The 24,392-nt window shown below is 36.1% G+C and overlaps 1 protein-coding gene across 6 annotated transcripts in view; it reads left to right on the plus strand.

Moving 5' to 3' along the window:
• Positions 1-24,392, plus strand: part of LOC121424694 (inositol polyphosphate-5-phosphatase A-like) — a 74,684-nt gene that overhangs the window by 13,175 nt on the left and 37,117 nt on the right. For all 6 annotated transcript variants that reach the window (XR_005971414.1, XR_005971416.1, XR_005971415.1 and 3 more), the window contains exon 5: positions 3,160-3,247. Coding sequence is in view for 2 of the 6 variants with exons in the window: in XM_041620440.1 (XP_041476374.1) it covers positions 3,160-3,247 (88 nt within the window). In the remaining 4 variants the exon portion in view is untranslated. The remainder of the gene's footprint in view (positions 1-3,159; positions 3,248-24,392) is intronic.

Below are 24,392 nucleotides of genomic sequence, written 5' to 3' on the forward strand. Positions count from 1 at the left end.
ACGCATTTCCAAATAATGGGGATAATTGCCATGGTGCGGTCACAAGGTCACCCTTTTCCAACACCATCGCATCGGAGGGGGCGTGTCCAGTCGTCATGACGATTATCCGCCTTTTTCAGGACAGGCGCTCGTAAAGATAGTGCGGATTATTTTCGGAGTTTGTGAACGCAATTTTTATTGAATTATCCGCATTACTCTTAGGCCGCTAATTGGAGGATGGGTTTATGAAAAGGGTATCAGATTGATTTGAAGTAAGCTCATATTCATTTCAATTAAGTTCTTTTAAGTTTTTGAAATATGTTTTTTTAGCCCCCAATCTCACCTTGAACGATTCCTGCTCAACCATTTCACATGATTCATTTCAAATAAATAAATTTAATAGAGATGAGTTGAGATCTATCTTGGTTTGAGTTGAATGAATAAACCTTTTAGGAGGAACATTGCAAGAAGTGCCCCAGAACCACTATATACATGTACATGTAAGCTTGAATTATAATTTCTGTCCATATTCAAATTGCTTTATGATAAAGAGCTACATGTACATTTTGAATTTTGTCACTTGGTCTGTCATGTCTTATAATTTTAACATGTACTGAACTGAAATCAGTAAAAACTTATTCTTTTTCAAAATTGGTTATTAAACATATCCACATGTTGTTTTTTTAAACAAAATTACAAGTATTATCATCTCAATGTATGGAAGGCATTGTGAGTGTTGATTTGTAGTGTACATGTATTTAATTTTACCTCCTTGGTGAAATTTGTTCAAGAGGTCACATAGTCATATTGGTGCAGTTGATATTGATCGTGTCCGATTGCAGTCCCAGGTGAGCGAAATAGGAAGTTCTTGTTGGCGTGTTTTGGTAGCCACGGGCTGCAGGCTGGCAACGCGAGAAATTAGTTTAGGATGGACACTGTTGCCATGGTCACAAACTAGTTTATTTTGGTAGTATACAGGATATTCTTGTTGCAATGCTGAAGTTTGCCCTTTAGTGGTGAACTTGTCATAGTGATGAATTTCCAGTGGCATATTAAATGTGATTAAAAGGGTACTTTTGAATAGATCTGGAACATACATCCAAGGTTTCTCTTTTTAATAGGGGGGGGAGGGAGAATTCAGTTTTGTATTGAGGGGAGCAATAAAAAGCTCTTCTAAAAGTTTTAAGGAGATCGGTAGGGGAGCACTGCAAAAAAAGCTCTTCTTTGACATACAAGGGGAACGTTTTTGTCTGATTACAAAATGGATTGTGGAACCATGGTGGAACATAGGCCTAATACAAACCACAACCAAGGAGACAAGCAATCAGATGTAGGCCCTTTATGCAACATTTATCTCAATGAACTTTTTATTGTCATTCTTGCAATGTGTGTTATTACGTTTTTGTGTGTCTTTTTATTTGACTGAGAATGAGGTTTTCAAGGTTGGCTCTAAGTACAGTTCAATCATTGATTGACACTCTTTGTTTTACATTCACTGATTCAGGTTAAAGTGATGTCAGAACAGAGATCACATATGGAAATAAAATGTACAAACAATGTAATGTGTGTGACGTTGCCTGTTTTCTAATTTTTCTGCATTTGTAATTTCATAATCACAAAATATCCTGTTCGCTGAGGCGAGCGATAAATCGCTCTACCTGAAATTGTTTAAGACGAGCAGTAGCGAGTGATCACTCTCACTCCCCTTAAAACTGAGTCCGGGGGGGGGATGTTTCACAAAGAAATATGACTTATTGAAGTCATGTTTAGTGCTGAGAGTGGGGGAATGTTTCAAAAAGAAGTAAGTGTGACTTAAGTCGTGCTTTAGTGCTTACATGCTTTTAATATATAACACGCAAACCTACTGATTATTACGCAGTAGCGCGCATCCCCTAATTTGACCAATGTCTTTTGTACAGCATGCAAAAGTGTGATATGAAATGATCCGTAAATGCAGAAATGCAGAAAAATTAGAAAAAAAGCCTGAATGTACAGCACGCAAAAGTGTGACTCAAGTCATACTTAACTGAACTCTTCGTGAAACACCCTTGGATGACATAATTGAATGTACCTTCAGTAGGTTGTTTCAAACCGCCTCGATCATAAGAATCCCGTTAAATTACGAGAACTTTTTTAGGCTAAAAAATGCCCATTAATTATTCCTGCATTCACACCGCCCCAAAACATATCCTTCGGGATAAGTTCCTGAAGTTACGAGCATGCGCAGTATGGTCTGATAAGCAGGCAAGGCGTGAGATTCAAAATCACTAGCCCAGTAGCCACTCACGGCGCCCGCGCCCAACGACACGCTGGGCTTAAAGTTCCTGTAAATTGCTTTCACATTGCCAAAATACCGGCGACCTCGGAAAAATCCTTGCGAAATTTCTCGCAATTCCGCCAAGTACATGTACCTACTATTTAGTGGGTATTTCCTTTCGGAAAATTATGCATAGTTTGCTTTCACATTACCAAAATACCTGGTATTTTCTGATCGGGGTAAATTTCCTGATCAGAGAATACCTGGAACTGACAAACTTCGAGGTGGTCTGAAACCACCTATTGTGAAAGGCATCCTGTGTCTAATTGATGGTTTACCATAAGCCTGTAAATTTTTTTTTCAGAAGGGGGGTTTTAAGGCGAAAATGTTTCAAACCGCCTCGATCACAAGAATCCCCGTTAAATTACGAGAACTTTTTAAGGCTAAAAAATACCCGTTAATTATTCCTGCATTCAGACCGCCCCGAAACACATCCTTCGGGATAAGTTCCCGAAGTTACGAGCATGCGCAGTGTGGTCTGATAAGCAGGCAAGGCGGGAGATTCAAAATCACTAGCCCAGCAGCCACCCACGCCGCCGCGCCCAACGACACGCTGGGATAAAAGTTCCCGTAATTTGCTTTCACATTGCCAAAATACCTGCGACCTTGGAAAAATCCCCACGAAAGTTCTCGTAATTTCGCCAAGTACCTACTATTTAGCGGGTATTTTCTTTCGGGGAGATTACGCGTAGTTTGCTTTCACATTACCAAAATACCTGGTATTTTCTGATCGGGGTAAATTTCCCGATCAGAGAATACCTGGAACTGGCGAACTTCGAGGCGGTCTGAAACCACCTTTAGATTTGTGAAAATGTTACATGATGAAACACTTAATGTTTTGTGTCTTTCTCTTTCTATTTTAGGAAACTTTACGACAGTGAAGCGTTCCAAGATTTTGATCGATCAAGCATCTTTCTTGACAAGGAATTCAAGACCCCAGAGTGTTTTACAGTAAGTTTGTCATGTTTTGATTCTAAAAACTGTTCTTTTTTATTTATTTTATAGGCCTATCATTTTTATGCCTATGCCCACCATATGTAGGTTGTTGCTTTTTCGGTTCTTCCATGTGTTTCATTTCCATTCTAGTAATAATTCCAAGAAATGTTTGATGGATTAACTTCACACATTTTCTTTTTCAAGGGCTACTTTTCATAACCAATTGCCTAAATCTGGGACATTGGTTAAGCTTTAAAGCTTTACATAGTTTTGGTAAATCCACCAAAATGCACCTATCACTATTCCAATTCATTGATAGCTAATATGAATGGATATGCCCTATAACAGTTATGATGTGGAGGATATGAAATGAAAATGTGTTTTACAGGATAAATTTTGCGATATTACATGAAAATTTAACTTGATCGGGTCACCCGATCAAATTAAAATATCTGTGTGTTTTTGTCTTTCAATTAAATCCTATTCCAAATCATGGAATGGGCTGAAACTTTCAAGATATGTCCTTTGTAACTTTTGGATATCTAATCACTAAATTTATAAGATAAGTGCTTGAATGCCCATTTTTTTAATTCAAACAAGCATCGCCGAGAGAGGACGCAATATATCCAAGATTTGAATATTTGAAATTTTCTCAGAGAAGTGCAGTTGGAAAAATATATAACGGTCTCTACGCTTCAGTAAGACTGTCATATTAGATGATATTCGATTATCAATCACATTATTGACCCTTTACCAAAGCTATACACAGGCTTTAACATTGCAATGAATGGGAATTTCCAGGGCTCCTGTTTTTAGTTTCCACTGCTCTTTTCACCATTTTGGGGGCTAAATTGCCCCAGCCCCCATGTAATTTTTTCCTTATTAACTTCAAACCTGGTTCGTATATTATGTAAATAAGGACAGTCTGATAATAATGTTTTTGCAAAACAAGGTCACAGAGGATATATGAGGTCTGATAATGGCAGAGGCATACATTTTGATTGTGTACAGTCATAAACTACCTAGTTGCTTTGGGATTCTTAGGGATGGATAATTGTCACTCAAACATTGCTTTTTTGTTTTCTGTTGATGGAAAAGTGCTTATACATTGATTGATAATTATTCAGTAAATATCACAGTTCTTATTCCAGAATTCAGTAGTTTCCTGTTCAGTCTGCTTCCTTTTGGCACAATTTAATATTTCTGTCATTGTTTTTCTCAATCTATCATTCAAAATATTTGTACACTGTATTACAATTGATATTAATAATGAGCCTATGGTTTGGCCTGTGAACAGAATACTAATATATCAGGCTTTGAGAAAGTATAGTGGGAATTATTTATCCGAGGTTGGACTGGAAATTACTATTTTCCCTGAGTTTTCCCCGAGGGAAAAAATATTTGCAGCGATGTGTTTTCCTATTGAAATTATACTTTGTCACATAATCGTGAACCGACCAATCGTGTATCTAGAACACTCATGAATATTCATAAGAGGGATATAATGGCCGATGATTGATGATATTCCATTATACAGGGCTTTGAATTATTTATATTCGAGTGAAAATAATTCATTTATTTCAAATAAAACTTTGATGTATATACATGTATTTTTTTTGTTAGCTGTTCTTTTAAACCCAAACCAATTATTTTGATGTCTCTGTAACCATGCCAACTCAATGTCGTACCATATTCTTATGTCCAAAGAGGCAATTAATTTAATTTTCAGCTGCAGAGAGGGAGACCTTACCGGTATTCAATTAGCTAATGAACCTTCAGTACGGACACCAATTTTCATAGATAGCTATTAATTTATTTTCATGGACCTTGCATCCGGCTAAAAATGGCAATTAGGAGAGTGATATCATGGAGATATTCTACAGAATTGTACAAGTGAACTTACCACCCGTTTCATATGTGGAAGCTCATGGAATACTAAAAGTATAAAGACCAACTGATGATGACTTCTATCTAATCAAATATTACCTGACTTGATTAAAATGCAACCTTGCTATACAGGTATACCCAAATTATCTGTATCCAGACTCCTCTATTACACAGTACATCCGAAAAAGCCTATAAACCAGGCATACATGTACCTCTGGCTGGCATTACATAATGTTAGTATCACATTGTCATGCTTCATCTAAATCACCCAAATAGTATAGTATAGTATAGTGCAAGGCTCCACATTAACTTTTTTTGGTGGTGGCCCGTTCGGGCCACCAAAACCTTCAAATAATTTTTTTGGTGGCCCATTAGTAAAGTTTGGTGGCCCGAAAAATATAAAGAAAACATTAATTAAAAATGAATAGGGCGGCTAGGGCCTAAAACAAACTAAAATATTATGCAGTCACTACCACGTACCACTATTCTTTGTACATCTTGTATGTAAATCGTGCTTGCTGTTATACTACTTTGCTTATTTTGTGGTAATTCATAAAACCTAGATTATGCAGGCCCCAAATCCAGTTTATTTTCTCTTTTCCAGCATATTATAGCAGGAGAAAATCACAGAAAATATGCTGCAGAATTAGAACAATGTGTAAGAGGGGGGAAATAAAAAAAATTGTAGAAGAGTATATTGAAAAAAGAAAAAAAATTGTAAAAATGAATAAGTGAAATAAAACAAAAGAAAAAATGAAGAAAGAAAAAACAAAGAGGAAAAAAAATTGAGAAAAAAACAAAGAAAATGTAAGAAAAATGAAGAAGACAAAATTATCAAAAAATGGGGAAAATTATTATTATTCAGTATAAACATGTTCTTCAATCAGGCATATTCAATGGGAAGGGGTATAAATGGTTTAATCACTGTAAAAAAAAAATGAAAGAAAAAAAATAAGAAAACTGCAGTTTTCTGTAAAAAACAGTGAGAAAATTCCTTCCCTATATTTGACAAAATGATGGAAAAATTCACATTTCATATCAATGAAATGCCTTCCCAAAGTATTTACTTCCTTAAGAGTGGTTTAAGAAGTCATTTATAAACAAGAAAGAAAGAAGCTGTCTATTCATTTTTGGCTAGAAGAGACACAGCGTCGAAATAAACCAAATATCAACATACATACAAATGCACATGTGGGACTGTGATGTACTCACCTATGTTTTTATGTGTATTAATGCATTTGGAAATCGGTCTTTTTGAGTCAAAAGAGAGGTCATAATTCCTCCTTTTAATGCTTGCAAATAATGAGGTTTCAGTAATATGGACTGTAGAAGGGCATTTCATTGGTGTAAAATGTGACTTTGACGTAGATTTTCAAAGTTCTGGGGAAGATTTCTTAGCAGTAACATTTCGTATCGCAGCTCCCTGAGTCTGAATAGTCTGCAAGCGCACGGCTAGCTGCAGTGGTTTCATGCATGCAAAGCTCACCCAGACAGCCGGCACAGCCGGCTGAATAATAGTTGCTGTATGCTAGCTGTAGGCCTACATACTGTCATGACTATGCAATCTTTGTGTGTGTGTATTTGTGTGTAGATTAACAAAAAAGGCGCATGACGAATTTTCTTGCAATTTGAACTGTAGAAAGTTGATAAATGCATGCAAAATCGGGAGAAAAATTGCGCTACTTTGAAAATTATTGGTTGCCCGATTCGGGCCACCAAAACTTAACATTTTTTCAATAATGGTTGCCCGAGATGATTTTTTGGTGGCCCCGGGCCACCGGGCCACCGCTAATGTCGAGCCTTGGTATAGTATTTATTTCAAACCATATCAAACACAAACAATAGTACAGAATACAACATCATAGAACTCAGAAATGTAGTGTTTTGGCCCAGTAGATTAGTCTCCGGACTTTGAAACAGAGGGTCCTGGGTTCGAATCCAGCCATGGCGTAATTTCCTCACTTGACCCATGTGAGATGAATGGGTACCTGGTAGGATTTATTCCTTGAACGCTTTAGCGCCTGTTAATATGGCGGCTCAGCTACAACGTGGATTGATAATATGATACCAAGTATCAAAGCGCAGTTGAGTATATGCACATAGTAACTGCGCTATATAAATGGACATATTATTATTATTGAATACCTTGTGTGCACAACTGTTGTATTATCTGGTAGGCGTTTCATAAAGCTTTTTGTAAAGTTACGCAAACTTTACGCACGCCTGGAACATGTACTTAGGTCATAACTCAATTACATAGGGATATCACATAGCACAAAAAAGGATCACCAGTCGTGCGTAAAGTCATTCGTATCTTACGAACAGCTTTATGAAACACCCACCCGGACAATCACAAGTATGAAGCCACACACATGATCCACTTCTTTTGACCTCTGACCTTGAACATACATACTGTTTTCAGTATGAAATATTTCCAAATGATAGTTGACCAAACATGTTGCTGTCAGATAAACATTGAATTACTAAATCTATAAACTTTCGAGAGTTATAACTGTTTAAAGTCAAGATTTCTCATGGTCACACACATGACCAAGAATGGCCCAATATCATGATTTGTCTTCAGATAACAACCCCTGTGTTAACTCAGGATCTTGCATAAAATTCATATGTGGAGATATTCTGGCGTTTGCTTGGGATAATTCATTTATGATAATGAGCTGTCATATCTGCTAGTCAAACATGGAACCCATAGTGTGCATGCTTCACGTTGCAAGGTTTATTTATATTCCATGCTTAGAAAGCGAAAATATCCCCACTCAGGGTGCTAAGGATGGAGTTTCTCGACTCTCAAAGATTTACGGCTGATCAAGGTAAATTCTTTAGATGGGGCAAACTCTTGCTGAGAGAGAACCTCTTCCAATATAAGCAGCAACTATTCAAATGTGAACCTCTAGTTTGTTTATAGGTCACGTTTCTTATTGCTCTTTGAATTAAAGTTGTACTCGATTTTATACATGATTTTTACATGGCTGAAACCTTTGCTACAGCTACACATGTACATGTATGACTATTTTAGCACAATAAAAGGGTCACCTGTCAACTACATGTAATACAGACAGCTCTAGGAAACAACCCCTGGTATTACAGTACAATAAATCTTGTTTTGAAAAGGGAATTCATATTTTCAAAATTAAGTAGGAAGAGGAAAAAAGACCTGACATAAATATAGACCTCACTCTGAATTCTATCCCCAAGCACAACAAACCACAAACCCCACCCCTCCCCCTTTGATGATAATCATGCATGCGTGTCATTTTAGAAGAGGAATTCTCTTCAAAAAAAGCAACACCATGATAGAGGGATGTCATGGTAAACCACACCGGAGGAACTGGTTTTTAACGCCTACTGAACACAAGGAAGCTCTTCTGTAGAAAGCTCGTTAGGATGAATGCTTCAATCAAACAGTCTTTTCAATCAGACTCACTTTTTTTTTTACCTGGGAAATGTCACTGCTTTGAGGATAATCAAGCATCACCTCATTTATTTTCCTAGGTCTATGATCATGAATTCAAGTTTAGGAATGAATGACACTTAACAGTATCAAATTCTCTATTTTGGATGCTTTAGGTGCATGCAAATGTTTGTGAATGGAAGTTGATAATCTATGAAATGATTGAATCAAAACAAATGATCCAAAATGAATTAGTTGAAATCAAGAAATTTGAAAATGATAGAATTTGTGTTTGAAATATCATGTTCCACACTGTACTACATTTATCTTAAAGGGGACAATTCATTGGTCAATTTGAAAAGTGATTTGTCAAGACTTGCTAATTTTTCAGGTCCCCACAGAGGCTAATTGGAGGATAGGTTTATGAAAGGGGTATCTGAGTGACATTTGGACAATGGGTAGTCTACTAGTAGTTGTGGTTCAGTGGATAAGAATTTTAAATGGAAGAATAGGATAAAATTTCATTCAGGTTATAAAGGTGACATTGCTTTCGAAATGGTTTGTTTGTTTACTCATCTTATAAAAAAATCATAAATCTAGAACTTTATATTTCCTTGTTTTGGGTAGATAACGAGGAAAAAGACATATACACATAAACCTATCCTCAAATTAGCTGCCTAAGAGTAATGCGGATAATTCAATAAAAATTGCGTTGACAAACTCCGAAAATAATCCACACTATTTTTACGAGCGCCCGTCCTGAAAAAGGCGGATGATCGTCATGGCAACCGCACACACCCCCTCCGATGCGGTTGTGTTGGAAAAGGGTGACCTTGTGACCGCACCATGGCAATTATCCGCATTACTTTCGAAATGCGTTCATAAAGTCAAAATCTGGTCCCGATGCTGCTATTATGGGGATAATTGCAGCATCAAAATAATGCGGATAACTCTGGTCCTCCTCCGATTTTACGACCAAATTATGCTGCTATTAGTCGCATAATTGGGTTTATGAAAGGGGTATAAGTATGAAAAGCTATATATCTACTTTTACAAAACACACAGTTTGTAATTTTTTGTCATTTTACATACCCGATACATGTATATGTATGGACAAACTATCATTTCATGAACATGGACAACTAATGTAATTTTACCAAAAATTTTTAAGGAATATTTTAAAAGACTCATTCAAGAGGCCAAAATTTTTTTTCCCCATCATACATGAAATTTTAGGCTAATACATTAAGTAGAAATAGATATCTCAGAAATACCTTTGAGCAGTACACGGTATGCCTATCTGCAAGTGAAACAAGGCTTGATATATCAGGAAAGAAACAGGAGCACTTAGGCAGGAAATGTATACTTTTGCTGTTTGTTTACATGTAGCTTTCATATGTTAGTTTTGAAACTTGAGAAGATATTTATTTTAATTGTAAAGAAGAGGAAGCATAATGCTGGAGATTTTTTTTTTGCGCCAGATTGTGCCTGTCTGTGAACAATGGGTGATTTCAAGTTCGGTGTTGACCTTTTGGTGTTGGTGTTACATGTAGGTCAATTTTTCACGATTATAACACCAAACATAGAATGAAGATGGTCCTGAAAAGTCACTCACTAGTTGTTGAGATGTCAGTAATATGATCTGGATCAGTTTTACAAACTCTGAGTAAGTTTTGGAGCAAGGGGAAGCAATCAAAATTTCAACACCAAGGCCAACACCGGACTTGAAATCATCCAATGAATTATACAGGGATTGGTGTAAAACTAGACTATGATAGACACACAGGTTTATATGAATAGTGTATACCCATTTCTTAGCTGTTGATAAAAATTTTGCCTGGGATAATATATCCAATGCAAGTTAAGTTATTCACAGTTACCAAGGTGTGGGTTAGCTCACTTACACAGAATATCAAAATTATGCTCAGAATAATTGTTATGATTTATGCTTTTTGCTGAAAACATGTTGTGTGCTCAATCATTCAAATTTTTAGAAGTCTTGATTTTATATATTGACAAAAAGCGTTTGAAGTTTTTCCCAAAGTTAGTTTATAAAGAAGAAAATAGTGCTGTATCAATACTTAAGCCTACACTATCTGTCCAGATCAAAATTTTGGTTCTTCCACACATGTAAATTCTCCACATCCATGTTTGTAGGGTATCTAATGTCTGAATACAGGACAGAGACCTGTGGCAGAGAGAAGAAGATGAGAGGGAAAGAAACAAAAAAGTTAATAAGACAGGAGTGAGTAAAAAAAAAAGACAGGAAAGCAAGACTTTAAAAGTTAGTGAAAAAAAGAGTGAGAAAGAGGGGGCGGGGGAGGAGGAAGGCTGGATTTGGTACAGGGGTACTGAGTTCAATTTTTTTAGAGAGAGGTTGGAAAAAAAGAGGTACAGACAGAGAGAGAGAGGGAGAAAGAGAGAGGGAAGAGGGGGTGAGAGAAAAGGAGAGAGGAAGAGAAACGAATTGTACCATATGACCAGGGCTCTGTATATTGGCAGGACTCTCCCCATTAATAACACCTTCTTGTATACATGAGCTGGAAAGCTCTGGCTCCGGAAAAGAATCGTTTGACGTAAATGTTGCCATGGCGACGACCCAGGGGAAGACTGGAATTCAAAGGGACAGACATCTATTAATATATATATATATATATGCAGACGCTATATGCAAGACATGGTTGATATTGATAAACCTATATCATAAATGCCTTACATTTTTTTGCTTCTCTGCTCTTGATCTGTACTTTTCAGTCCTAATTTTTTTTCTCCAAAGTTCAAATCATGGTATATGTGATTGTGTAGTAGAGCATTATCTGAATATTCAGTCAATTCAGGTAGTAGTTATGTATCTTAGGGAATCTGTGAATACGGTATATAGGCCTGTTTACATGTAAATTTTCCAATTCATCTAAAGTTCTATTTCTTGAAATTGATACATTTTGGAAGACACAAAAGAATATTGTGAGCATAAAAACATGATATTGATAATTAAAATTATTTATGAAGTCAAGATGCATCAAGTGCATATAAACGAAATAGGTCTACATGTACCAGGAGGGGGGGGTACTTAATTTATAAAATGATACCTATGTACCGCGCCAACTCGAAAATAGAGGGCTCTGGAACTACAAAAAATCTTGGTCTTATAACGGTGGTCTTCATCCAGAATGGCTCTTTGATCAACGATCGCTTGCCACTCTGACCGGCTGAGGAGATCACAACAGGCGCTATCTGGAGCAAGAAATCACAAATTTGAGGGTCTCCAGAATGGGAAAAATGGGAATTTCTATGGCTTTATACTGAATTGGTGATGCTCTGGAGTCTGGAATGGAAAATTAGGCTGGAAATGGGGGTCTCAACATACGTACATGTATCATACATTTATATCAAGTACCCCCCACCCCAACCCGGTATATATACCCCCTGACTTGATATTTTAAAAAAAGTTCTAAGAAATTAATGAAAAAATGCTGCACATTATTAAAAACAATCCTTGTAATTATCATTGAAATTTGCTCCGGAAAAGAATCGTTTGACGTAAATGTTGCCATGGCGACGACCCAGGGGAAGACTGGAATTCAAAGGGACAGACATCTATTAATATATATATATATATATATGCAGACGCTATATGCAAGACATGGTTGATATTGATAAACCTATATCATAAATGCCTTACATTTTTTTGCTTCTCTGCTCTTGATCTGTACTTTTCAGTCCTAATTTTTTTCTCCAAAGTTCAAATCATGGTATATGTGATTGTGTAGTAGAGCATTATCTGAATATTCAGTCAATTCAGGTAGTAGTTATGTATCTTAGGGAATCTGTGAATACGGTATATAGGCCTGTTTACATGTAAATTTTCCAATTCATCTAAAGTTCTATTTCTTGAAATTGATACATTTTGGAAGACACAAAAGAATATTGTGAGCATAAAAACATGATATTGATAATTAAAATTATTTATGAAGTCAAGATGCATCAAGTGCATATAAACAAAATAGGTCTACATGTACCAGGAGGGGGGGGTACTTAATTTATAAAATGATACCTATGTACCGCGCCAACTCGAAAATAGGGGGCTCTGGAACTAAATCTTGGTCTTATAATGGTGGTCTTCATCCAGAACGGCTCTTTGATCAACGATCGCTTACCGCTCTGACCGGCTGAGGAGATCACAACAGGCGCTATCTGGAGCAAGAAATCACAAATTTGAGGGTCTCCAGAATGGGAAAAATGGGAATTTCTATGGCTTTATACTGAATTGGTGATGCTCTGGAGTCTGGAATGGAAAATTAGGCTGGAAATGGGGGTCTCAACATACGTACATGTATCATACATTTATATCAAGTACCCCCCCCCCCAACCCGGTATATATACCCCCCTGACTTGATATTTTAAAAAAAGTTCAAAGAAATTAATGAAAAAATGCTGCACATTATTAAAAACAATCCTTGTAATTATCATTGAAATTTGCAAGGATGCTCCCTAGTGTTCCTCTTAACTATTGCCAGTCCACCTCCCTTTGTTTTTTTTTCTTCTTGTCTCCTTTCTCTTTTTTTTTAAATATATATATATTTCTCTTTTTCTCTTTCTTTCCTTGTAACATGTTGAGATTAAAACAAGTTGACAATTATAATTTTATTAATTGGGAAACTATAAATTACAAGCTCTGCTTTTTAAATAGTTTGCCCTTCATATTCTCATTTTATTGATATATCTGTCTCCAATCCAAACGTTCAATTGTATTACATTTGTCTTATTTATTATGAATTATGGTGATGTGTTGTATTATTTTATTATCAATGATTTACTGTCTTTCAATGGATTTAACATTGTATTTGATATTTTGTAAGATGTGAAAAAATAAACCAAACTGAAATTGAAACTGTAAATTGGGATGGGGGGGGGAGGGGACAGGCTTGTAGCCGGGGGGGGGGGGGGCGGTGGAGGCAGTCGCCCCCAAAAAAACGTCCCAAAAAAGAAAAAAAGAGAGAAGAAAAGGAAAAGGGAAGGGAGGAAAGGGAAGAAAGGTAGTTTTTTTTCTCTACCTGTTCTTTTCATTCTTTATTTTCTTCTCAAAAGTGAAACTCCTTCACTCTTGCTCTAAATTTATATATGAATTTTGCTTCTGCGTGCACAGCGCGGTTAAATGACAATATTGAAGATCTCCATTGTTTCCCCCACCCTTTCTCTAAACCCTGTTTTTCCATCTCAGCTGTATGTGTTTCTTGACAGTTAAAGTTCAAATGTATGCCTTGCGGCATGGAATTAGGGTAAGGTTAGGCCGAAGTATATGAAGTAATATTTTTTTTTAATTGATCGCGCAACTTCTGGTCGGGTCGGCTCTGGGCGGGTGGTCTTTTTATCAATTTCTGCCGTCACCTCCATAAAGTCAACTTCTCCACTTTTCAGCTCATTACTAAACAACCATAATTTCGGGGCAAAATGAAATCCTGGCTACGCGGTTGGGAGGGGAAGGGATAGGAAATTCACTCTAGATACACAGTGAAGGATATGAAGTTGCATTGAGGTCACCATTTGGTCATCAAAGAGGAAATACCTTGGTTTTTGTCGTAATCGCCTCGGTTAATTCTTTTTGTGTCCTGGTTTACGTATTCAATTCATACTTCATTCCATTTACTATAGATGTTGGCAAGTAGTTAAAAAATTCACTGTAAAAAAAGGTTTTATTTTTATTAAATTGTTCTTAAACTAAAGGTATTGCTTGAACAATGTATACTTTCTCAACTGTGCATTATGCACATATCTTTCAATGGGAGTTTCTGTACAGCACGTATGTGAAATATCTTATTTTTTTCTGAAAAATAATTCAAAACAAAATAAAATGAAAAAAAAGAAGAAAAAATGTGCCATACGATTATGGTATGATTTGTTACAGAAGCACACTATAAAACATACATCTCCCCACTTCCCTCTGATACAAATCACTGAGTGATGACGTCTTTCATACGATGGTAGTTGACACTTGATTATCATTGCAATATCAGATGTCATTCTCATCTGCATCCAAATAGATAGTAATAGGCCCAGCAACAAGAGCCGCTCACAAGTGTTCGTGAATTATGGAGGTTTCATCGACACCTTCATTGCATATCACTTAAATCAGAGACAGACTCGTGGGAGGTTTACAAAGAACGTTATTAGATAAAGTTTCCCATATTAGCAGTCATCCATCAGACATCAGAATGACTGAATTGTTTTTTTTTTATTATTCCATTTGCATTTAAATCATTTCTTGAAATTAACAAGATATTTTAATTGTCATAAATTATAACATTTTCTGTAAAAATCATTTTCTGTAAAAATTCTTTGTTAAATTGATCATTGTGCTCATAATGTTCTTAAAAGCATTATTAATGGAAAATGCCATTGAAAATAAATTGTTTGTGATTGACTTGCAAGCCCATTCTTCCAATTATTTTCAAAATTTCCTCTCTCTGTTTTTCTTTTTTCTCAATGAAACAGAATTTAGATAAAATAGTGTCTGTAAAACAAATATTGCAGAAGAGTATATCAAGCCATTCATGCAATTATTCATTTATTCTTTGTTTATCCAGAGTGAAAACTCACCAAAATGTTTATTTTGTGAATACACATTTACGAATTTTGTTTTGTATAGTACTACTACTACTACTACTGCATGTCATTTAATAACAAAGGGACATAAATATGGTTCAATTTTCATGACAACCAAAGCTTGTAGTGGCCCCCCCAAAAACAACACCTAAACAATGATTTTTAAAACAAGCAGTCATGAATAAAATTGCAGGAATGCAAATAAGGTTTAGTGTTGATTTTCAAAACCAGGATTCTTGGCATGAAACTTTTGCTTTTTCACAAGTTTCATTTGGATGCATTTTATTGCGTGTTATCAAAATTGCGGTCATTTTCACACACACTGGCCATACCTGTACAAGCAGTAGGCCTACTTACATGTATGTAGGTGAGCAAATTGCACTGTATGCATTCAGGCCTTTTGTATTGAGGCCATCATGATGCTATACAACTACATTGTAAACAGTTTATGTTTGATCTTCTGTGGTTTATGCCAACTTCAATCATACTGATGCTTACAGTGCACACAAACAGAGAGCTGATTGAGGTTACAAAATACTATGTAAGGCCGGAAGTACATACCAGTACATATAACGTTATAACGTACATGTACGTACCCGGGGGGGGGGGGGGGGGGGCACTTCCATTGACGAGTGGATACCATGAGCGACCATGGAGTCTCGAAAAGCACCCTAAACACGTAATTTCCATATTCTGAAAATGCACCCCTTAACAAGTATTGGCGCGTGAAACCCTACCCTTAACAAGTATATTTGGAAACAAAACGATACTCTTGGCAAATATTCCCTGAAATGAACCCCTAACCAAGTACAGGAATGTTTTATTGTTACGGGTCCTTCGGTCGTCGGCTTTACCTTATTTGGTTTAGTACGACCCCACCTTCTACAGATCGCGCAAATTGGACTCTAAACACGTAGTGTTGGGTCAAAAAGGACATCCTTTATAAAACATTATAATTTTGTTTTATCATCCCCGTAAATTCGACCCTAAACACATAATTTTCCTAGCGAAATAGATACCTTTTTTCATTATTTTTGTGTTTTTGACACCTTATCACGTTATGTAGGTAACGTGCCCTATCATGAAAAAGACATCTTTTTTACATGTACGTGTTTTTTTGGTCGCGCATGGTATCCACTCGTCATGTAAGTGGCCCCCCGGGTACGTACATGTATACATGTAGCCAGGTTTTAATTGTAATAAAGGAACATCGTAACTGTTGAAAAATAATACAAAATTTTTTGAGTTGTATTAGACTTTCAGATTTTCAAGAAAACTTAGACCAAGCATACATGTAAGAGTGCCTGCGCGATTATCGATGAATAGAAGGATGTTGGTTTTATCCTATAACCGAATCATACCGAAAATATATAAAAATGGAATTTGCCTTCTTGCCTTTATACATGTAGGTTCTCTGTGTATATGTAGTATAATGGAAAAGGGTCATAATAACACATTAGTAGGTAGTATTTCTTGGAAGTAATAAATAGTTGAAATGGCTATTATCACCATGGGGGAATTTATAATTTGTAATTATTGTAGCGTTCAATATCAATTTCAAGTTTTATTAAAATTCTCTCAAAATTTAAGTATCTACATACATGTATATTAATAATAAATTAATTTGCACATTCTTTAACACTTATGAAATAACATAAGTATAAATGAAGGCCTATTCATAATTCAATGCAAAATGAAAAAAAAATTGCAAATTTTAAAAATCATTTTTCACATACAACAATTTTATATATTTTTTAATGCAGGTTATATGAACATGTTCAATTATATAGCATACTTTGTGTTTGTAATAAAAAACCTTATTCTTTACTCCTTTTAAATCATATGATGAATTGGGAAATGGAAGTATGAATGAAATGATTGCATGGAATTGAATGATTTAAAAGTGAAACATAAATACTGCTTCAGTATACTGAGTAATAAATTGATATACGATAATGTACATGTACATAATATTTTCAAGCGTACATCCATGTATGTATGTTGGATGTAGGCCTGCATACATGCACATGTCATTTTTGTGCGCATTGCCATGTTAATTTACTTACATGTACATGTATAGTGTAGAACAAATAGTAGAAACAGATGGTTTCGGCTTGGGGAAATTGTAATCAATTGAAAGAATACACCTCTTGTATGTGTTCTTAATGAGTAGGGCAGTCTCACCGCACGCAGACCATTTTTATATTTTTGAAAATAAATTTGTACATGTACATTGCATGAAAATGTAAAAAAAAATACACAATTTGACCAATTATTTGTGTCTACTGTTTGATATTGTTCCTGGGATTTTTGATAAATTCTTTCGAAATGTTTTGGGCAAAATGACATGTTATTACATATGTAGACGGAATGCATGAATGCAAGACTAGGCCTCTTTGCTTTGAATTCTGTCAAATTGAATTCAAGTAGTTGATATTTAATTCAAATGAGAGGTTGTTTGGCGTGAAGTACTTCAAGTTGTCACGGATGTCACTCTCTCCATACAAACAATCGATTGAGATCGTTTCATCTGCTCAATGTTGCATTATTAGCATGATCTCATACGCTGAAGGAACATTGCTGGGAGATTAAATCATGGTAGAGATATCTTAAAGCATGATGAGAAACATATTTAAGTCTAAATCATGTCATATTTTTCTGGAACATGCCCATCAATGATGGGGATTTTCTACAACGAAATACATTTACTCCTCAACCCTTTGACTTTCCATTTAAAAAAGTATGAGATTCTCAGTTCACACAATGAAGAGCTACATACATGTAGAATGCACTCTATAAACAATACAGTTCACGTATACCCTTTTCATAAACCCATCCTCCAATTAGCCGCCTAAGAGTAATGCGGATAATTCAATAAAAATTGCGTTCACAAACTCTGAAAATAAGCCGCATTATTTTTACGAGCGCTCGTCCTGAAAAAGGCGGATAATCGTCATGACAACTGGACACGCCCCCTCCGATGCGGTTGTGTTGGAAAAGGGTGACCTTGTGACCGCACCATGGCAATTACAGTCCGACCTCTCTTATCCGGACACGTTGGGACCAGCACCAATCCGGATAAGGGATTTATCCGGATCTGGGAGACCCAATATTAAATACACGCAGCTGCGCTGCCGGCTGCCTCCCAGGCCACTGGCAGTAGCTACACTGCACTATTGTAGTGGGCGTACGGTAAAGACAATATTCACTGCAGAGTCAGTGCAAATTATAGGCAGTGTTTTTTATTGAAATGAAATCGATCGATGGCCAAAACTCTTGGATAATTTACCTGCTAAAATGACTGAGGTATACACCAAGCATACTTCGAAAGAAAGTGAATGACTCGATGAAACCAAGTTTTAAAATTAGATCATCGCGGCGGGTATCGCAGCTTCGCAATGTCAGCCATTGTTCCACTGACTGTAGGCTCAAACATGATAGATGGCGCTGTCCGTATTGAGGCCTAAAGTTAGCTAGCAAGACATGTGTTGTTTTTCCCGCGAAGCAAAAAGAGAAACGTGATGAAATGTTTGCTCTGCACCCTGATTTACTGGAAATTATCATTCCTAAAGTTCTTTTGGTGATTTGGGTGAGATATTTTCATGAAAAATATGTTTGGTGTAGGGTAACTATGTTGGGAAATATATGTTATGAGAGTGGGTTTACATAGGATTGAGTTTAGATTGAAATCTCATTTCCTCACGTACCTGTACTAGATTAAAAAAAAATCTCGGCAAGTGTGCGTCCGGATAATAGAGAGATCCGGATAAGGGGAGGCCGGATAAGAGAGGTCGGACTGTATCCGCATTATTTGGAAATGTGTTCATAAACTCAAAATCTTGTCCCGATGCTGCTATTATGCGGATAATAGCAGCATTAAAATAATGCGGATTAATTACTCTTGTCCTCCTCCAATTTTGCGACCAAATTATGCTGCTATTAGCCGCATAATTGGGTATATGAAAGGGGTATAAGAAGGGATTGGTCCCTAGTATCACTTTGAGAGGAGTGTTATCAGGGCCCAGAATAGTTCTCTTTAATACATGAAGGATTGAAGGGTGTGTTCATTTTCAAATTTAAACAGTGGCATGAATCATGATTTTACAAAACATGGATGTAACGAGAAACAAAGGATGTGTTCAATGTCTCCATTCCTGGTCATGAAACTACAGGTACCGGTAAACGTCTTTCAGATAGCGATGGGCAGGAGAAATTCATTTGAAAGCATGATTAGCTCAGATTTAATGCCCTTCAGCATCGCAAATGCAACGAGCTGTGACATAGAACACGACTGAGTTTTCAAACGTCTTTTAATTTTCTTTCGTAGTGGAAGCCTACACAAACATTGCCAAAGTTTCTTCTTTATTTTGATGGGTCAACTGGCCAGTAAGCTGCATAAACAGAGTAAGGAAATTTAAAGACGAGAGACATATAATTCTGAAGTTGTACTTGCAAGGCGGAGCAGAGAATTGATTGAGTGGAAAAGAATGGCTGTCCATATCTGCTGATCATTTATTTCAACTGTAAACTGTAGTCAAGTCAAGTGCTTCTCCGGAGACAGCCGATAAAAGTCCTTTAGATGCACTTGACATGTACAGCCAAGGGGAAGTGGACTCCAGGTGATGTCACATTTGTATGAACCTGAATTATTAGGGCCTATAAAGCCTAAAATCTTGGATGATGGGAAAATCGGGGTTTTACCAAAACGTGTTCTCAATTCTGGAAGTTGAGTGGATGTGATGCATGCTCAATGCCTCCAGATGATGTTAGTCCATTATGTATTTAAAATGATCTACACTGTAAAAATAGTTCCTTGTCAAATAAAATGGGTTGTTATCTTTCATCCTCTACATTGTACATGTACAAAGATTGCATTTTGAGCCGATATAAAAATGAGGAATTAATTATCTCACAAAGAATGAAACTAATGAAAACAAATTTTGAGTCCTTGGCTATGTCTAGCTGCTTCTGGCTTTGTTAATATTTCAGTGTATGATATAGGTCAAAAAACTGATATGCAGTTACGTGTATCAGTCCAGTGCAGTACATTCCACATCTATATTAATATTCAAACAAAACAATATCAAGATTACATAGCATACAAAAATACAACTTGTAATTTATAGTGATAAAAATGTTGTGCAATTGACAGACTGAAATGTTGGTGAAGGCTCTCCTTGGATAACATTGAACTATGGATCACACGCTTTAACCTGAACGTCACACATCCAGGCAATTGTTTGTTTTACAACAAGGAAAGGAGCTGCAGTAACCCTGTCATTGACGTCAATATCCCTCCAGTTTTGAGAGACAACATATAGGCCTCTAAATTTAGACCCGCTATGATTTGCTGTCCTGATGGGGTATAATTTATTCAGGACAAACAAGCAAGATTAGTTAGTATATTTATTCTACTATGTCGTATAAGTTACCTTGGCGACCATTGACTGTCTCTTCAATGAATCAGCAATTGCATAAGCATGGTGTGAAAGACCCTTTATAAAACTTGCATTCCTGTGGCAAATGGTGCACTTTATTTTTATTCTTGCTACATGTTAAAAAATCTTGTACTCTGTTTTTACATTGCAAGTGTTCCACGCTCCTCGGAGAAAACTTATATAATTCTTGCAATTTGAAAAAGTGCAACTAATTTCAGGCCTTAAATTTCAATATTTTTAGGGCCAAGCTATATTTTACTGGAGCATATTTTCTTTATTATTGGCCTACATAAACTCAATTATGTTGAACGATGCCAATCTAGCCAATCACAAAAAGAATTATAGACACTATTTACCTGTGATTTACCAAGTCACATCTGATCACAGGTTATTCAGTCTGTTTGGTTTCTCAATCAGTGCGTACATCTGAATTTTAGTTTCAGTTTTGATTCTAAGTTCAGTAAATATCCACATCCAGACCTTAAATGTACAGGTAGATATTTTCAGAGCAAGACCAGTTTTCTATAATTTATTCATATTTATTTACTACAACCCTAATGAGGAAAATTTTAAAAGGTATGAAATATATCAGAGCTGTTGAGAGGATAACAGAGCTGTTGAGAGGGGGCATAGAGGCCAATTGACAGGGCATCCACAGCCAAGGCTTGGTTTTGGGGTTTTGAATAATCCTTATATTTTGGGGGTGTTCTCTCTTAGGATATCAAAAGTACTTTGCTTTCACACACACAAAAAACAGTCACTTTGAATTTCATCTTGCCTTTCATATAAGCCTACAAAATTCCAAATGGCTTCATAAGATACATGTAGTCGTCCCAAACCGGTTTATGTACTGTGTGCCGCAAAGTGAAGAGATTTAGGATCATGTTGTTAGAGTGGTCTTGTGTTTTTAAACAGCATCGCTTTGATCTAGAAGATTACGTTGCGAAGTGGTTTCCTGCATCTCAATAAGAAAATTTTTGAATAATAATTAGAGGCGTTGTCGTTCAAATAAGATATAAATCTATTCTCTGATAATAGATGTCAGGTGTAAAAACATGTGCTGGCTGTTTGTGAAGCAACGGAAGGGATCTGAAAGGGTCTAATAAAAGCAACTCCCTCTCTGTGATCTGAAACTTCGCAAAATAAAATATTGATCTGGGGGTGATTATTTGTATCTGATTGCTACATTATCAAGAAACCAGAGGACCAAAGGCTAAGGTTCTATCCAAGGAACCTGGTAATACTGCACCTTTTACTGCCTTTCCATGCCTTTCCCCACATAAGTCCAACACAGTGGAACTCATTGTGAACAGGGTATTGGAGATCTCAGTAGATGGAGGGGGGGGGGGGATTCTAAGTAGTAGTTTGGTATCTCTACTTTCAATCAGAACTGACATTTCAAGCAACCCCTTTATAGTTTCAAGTCACAAGATGCATAATATTCCATTCCTCTCTTGAGGGTATCATGACATTGCCAAGTGCAGAATCTATTATGAAGCATGACTGCTCATCTGTAGAGTTGATGAACTCTGTATTCTACACAGTTAAAGCTTTCTACATGATTGATATTATTTTTCTGCATATCGTTGTGCGTCCATTGCATTCCACACTCCTTTGTGCGGTAAACAAAACTCAAAGAATTTTTTATTCACTATGAACTCGCTTTTCATGCAGCGTACCTTCACCATTCTGAAGTATGTCATTTTTGTATTGACGGGTAATGTGGAATGTGGTCTTGTGTCATTAAGGTTGTTTATTTCCACTTCATTGCAACAATCACAAAAATGTCACAGATCTGTAAATAAACAACAAGCAATGATTTAAATTAGTGTGATATATGTACATTATCCCAGTTTGTATATATGTCACGGTATTTCTGTTGACACAAGTCCAATCAAACTTCACAAACAGATGCATTGGAAATTGTTTGGCTCAGATCACCGACGGCTATAACTTTGTTCTCAAATGCAGTAGTAGATGTAGTTAATATTGGATAGAAATTTTAAAGAAAAGTTAAGGGGTGGTCCGGGCTGAAAGTATTTATTGCTTAATAAATAGAGTAGAATTCTCTGAGAAAAATGCCGAAAATTTCATCGAAATCGGATAACAAATGATAAAGTTATTGAAGTTTAAAGTTTGTCAATATTTTGTGTTAATGGTCGTCATGAATATACATTAGGTGGGCTGATGATGTCACATCTCCACTTTCCGTTTTCTTATGTTATTACATAAAATCATATTTTTTTCATTATGTCATACTTGTGTGAATAATATGTCTCTTTATAATTAAATAAGTTGCAGCAATAAATATGTAATGCACTGAATCAGTTGTCAATCCAATTTATCTAGTTCTTGGAGGAAAAAAATTGAATAAACCTAATTTCATATAATAAAGTACAAAAGAACAAGTGGAGATATGACATCATCAGCCCACCTAATGAATATTCATGGTGACTGTTTTCACAAAATATTGCTAAACTTTAAAATTCAATAACTTTGTTATTTGTTATCCGATTTTGATGAAATTTTCGGCATTTTGCCCAGTGAATTCTACTCTATTAAGCTATATATACTTTCAGCCCGAACCACCCCTTTAAATTATTCAGAGCATCATGGTGTTAGATGATGGAAAAATCTGCCCAATTTTTTCAGACATTATTTTTATGAAATTTAGGTGCCAAAGCCAATTCTGCCAGGCGCGCCGGAACACTTTCAGTTTTGGGGGGGCAAAATCCCGAAGGGGGCACAATATATTTGACAGCGTGAGATACCGAAGCGATCGTGCGGGAGAGGGGGTTGTAAGGACTTTGTGTAAAAATAGAGTATAAAAGTTGCGTTTCTAAGAGAATTCAAAAATAAATTTCTTGAGAATTAAACATAGAATTCACTACGAAAGACTATACTCAGAGTTTATGAGAACCTATAAAATCTACGCGCAAAATGTGGTTTTTGTGTCTGATCAATTAAATTACGTAATACGCTAATATTGACTCAAAATACCAGAAATTTTTCAGCATTATCCTTTCAGAAATATTATTTATGAACATTTACATACACGGACGACGCGAGAGAGCACAATTATCATAAGTTTCAAGGAGTGTATTAAGCAGAAGAAGCGTAACAACAGAAACAACATACATTCTAATGAATGTCTTTTCAAATTCAAAATGTCATACTGTTCTGACAAGGCAGACGTCGATAAGCACTTATATCCCCACTTTATGCAAATCATTTCTGAACTGAGCATTGGAGATAGTCAGTCCCTGATTATCCATGCATAGGCAAAACGTAACTGGAGGAAAAAATAAATATGACCTGCTTAATTATTGTCTAACAATTTTAAACTTTTCTGAAAATTTATAACATTACTCGATTTATGTGTTTCCTTTGGCATGTTTTGTATGGCTGGGAAGCACTTTTGGATGACCCCTTCAAAATCTTTTTTCTTTACATATTTTCTGAGGAAAATGTGACCATAACTAGGAAATGATGAATATCAAATTCCAGGAAATATTCATTAGTAAATAATCATGAATTAACAAACTACGGCAGTTAATAATGTACATTATTTAGAAGAAAACAATTACATTCCAATAGCGAATATGGTTGTCGGAACACCAAGTGGAGTTTTCGAAAAAGTGGATAGAGGAAGAAGTGAAATTGATAGGAGGAAGTGGACAGTTGATAGTCGAGTAATTTTTTGTTCAAATGAGCGTAGTCCTGATAAAGACAGTAAACCAGAAAAGGTCGAAGACTTGAAGAGGCTTGATTAGTTGATAGATGAGTACTCCATTCGCCGACTCAAGCTAGCATCTTCTCA

The sequence above is a fragment of the Lytechinus variegatus genome, chromosome 12 (assembly GCF_018143015.1).
Source record: "Lytechinus variegatus isolate NC3 chromosome 12, Lvar_3.0, whole genome shotgun sequence".
NCBI lineage: Eukaryota > Metazoa > Echinodermata > Echinoidea > Temnopleuroida > Toxopneustidae > Lytechinus > Lytechinus variegatus.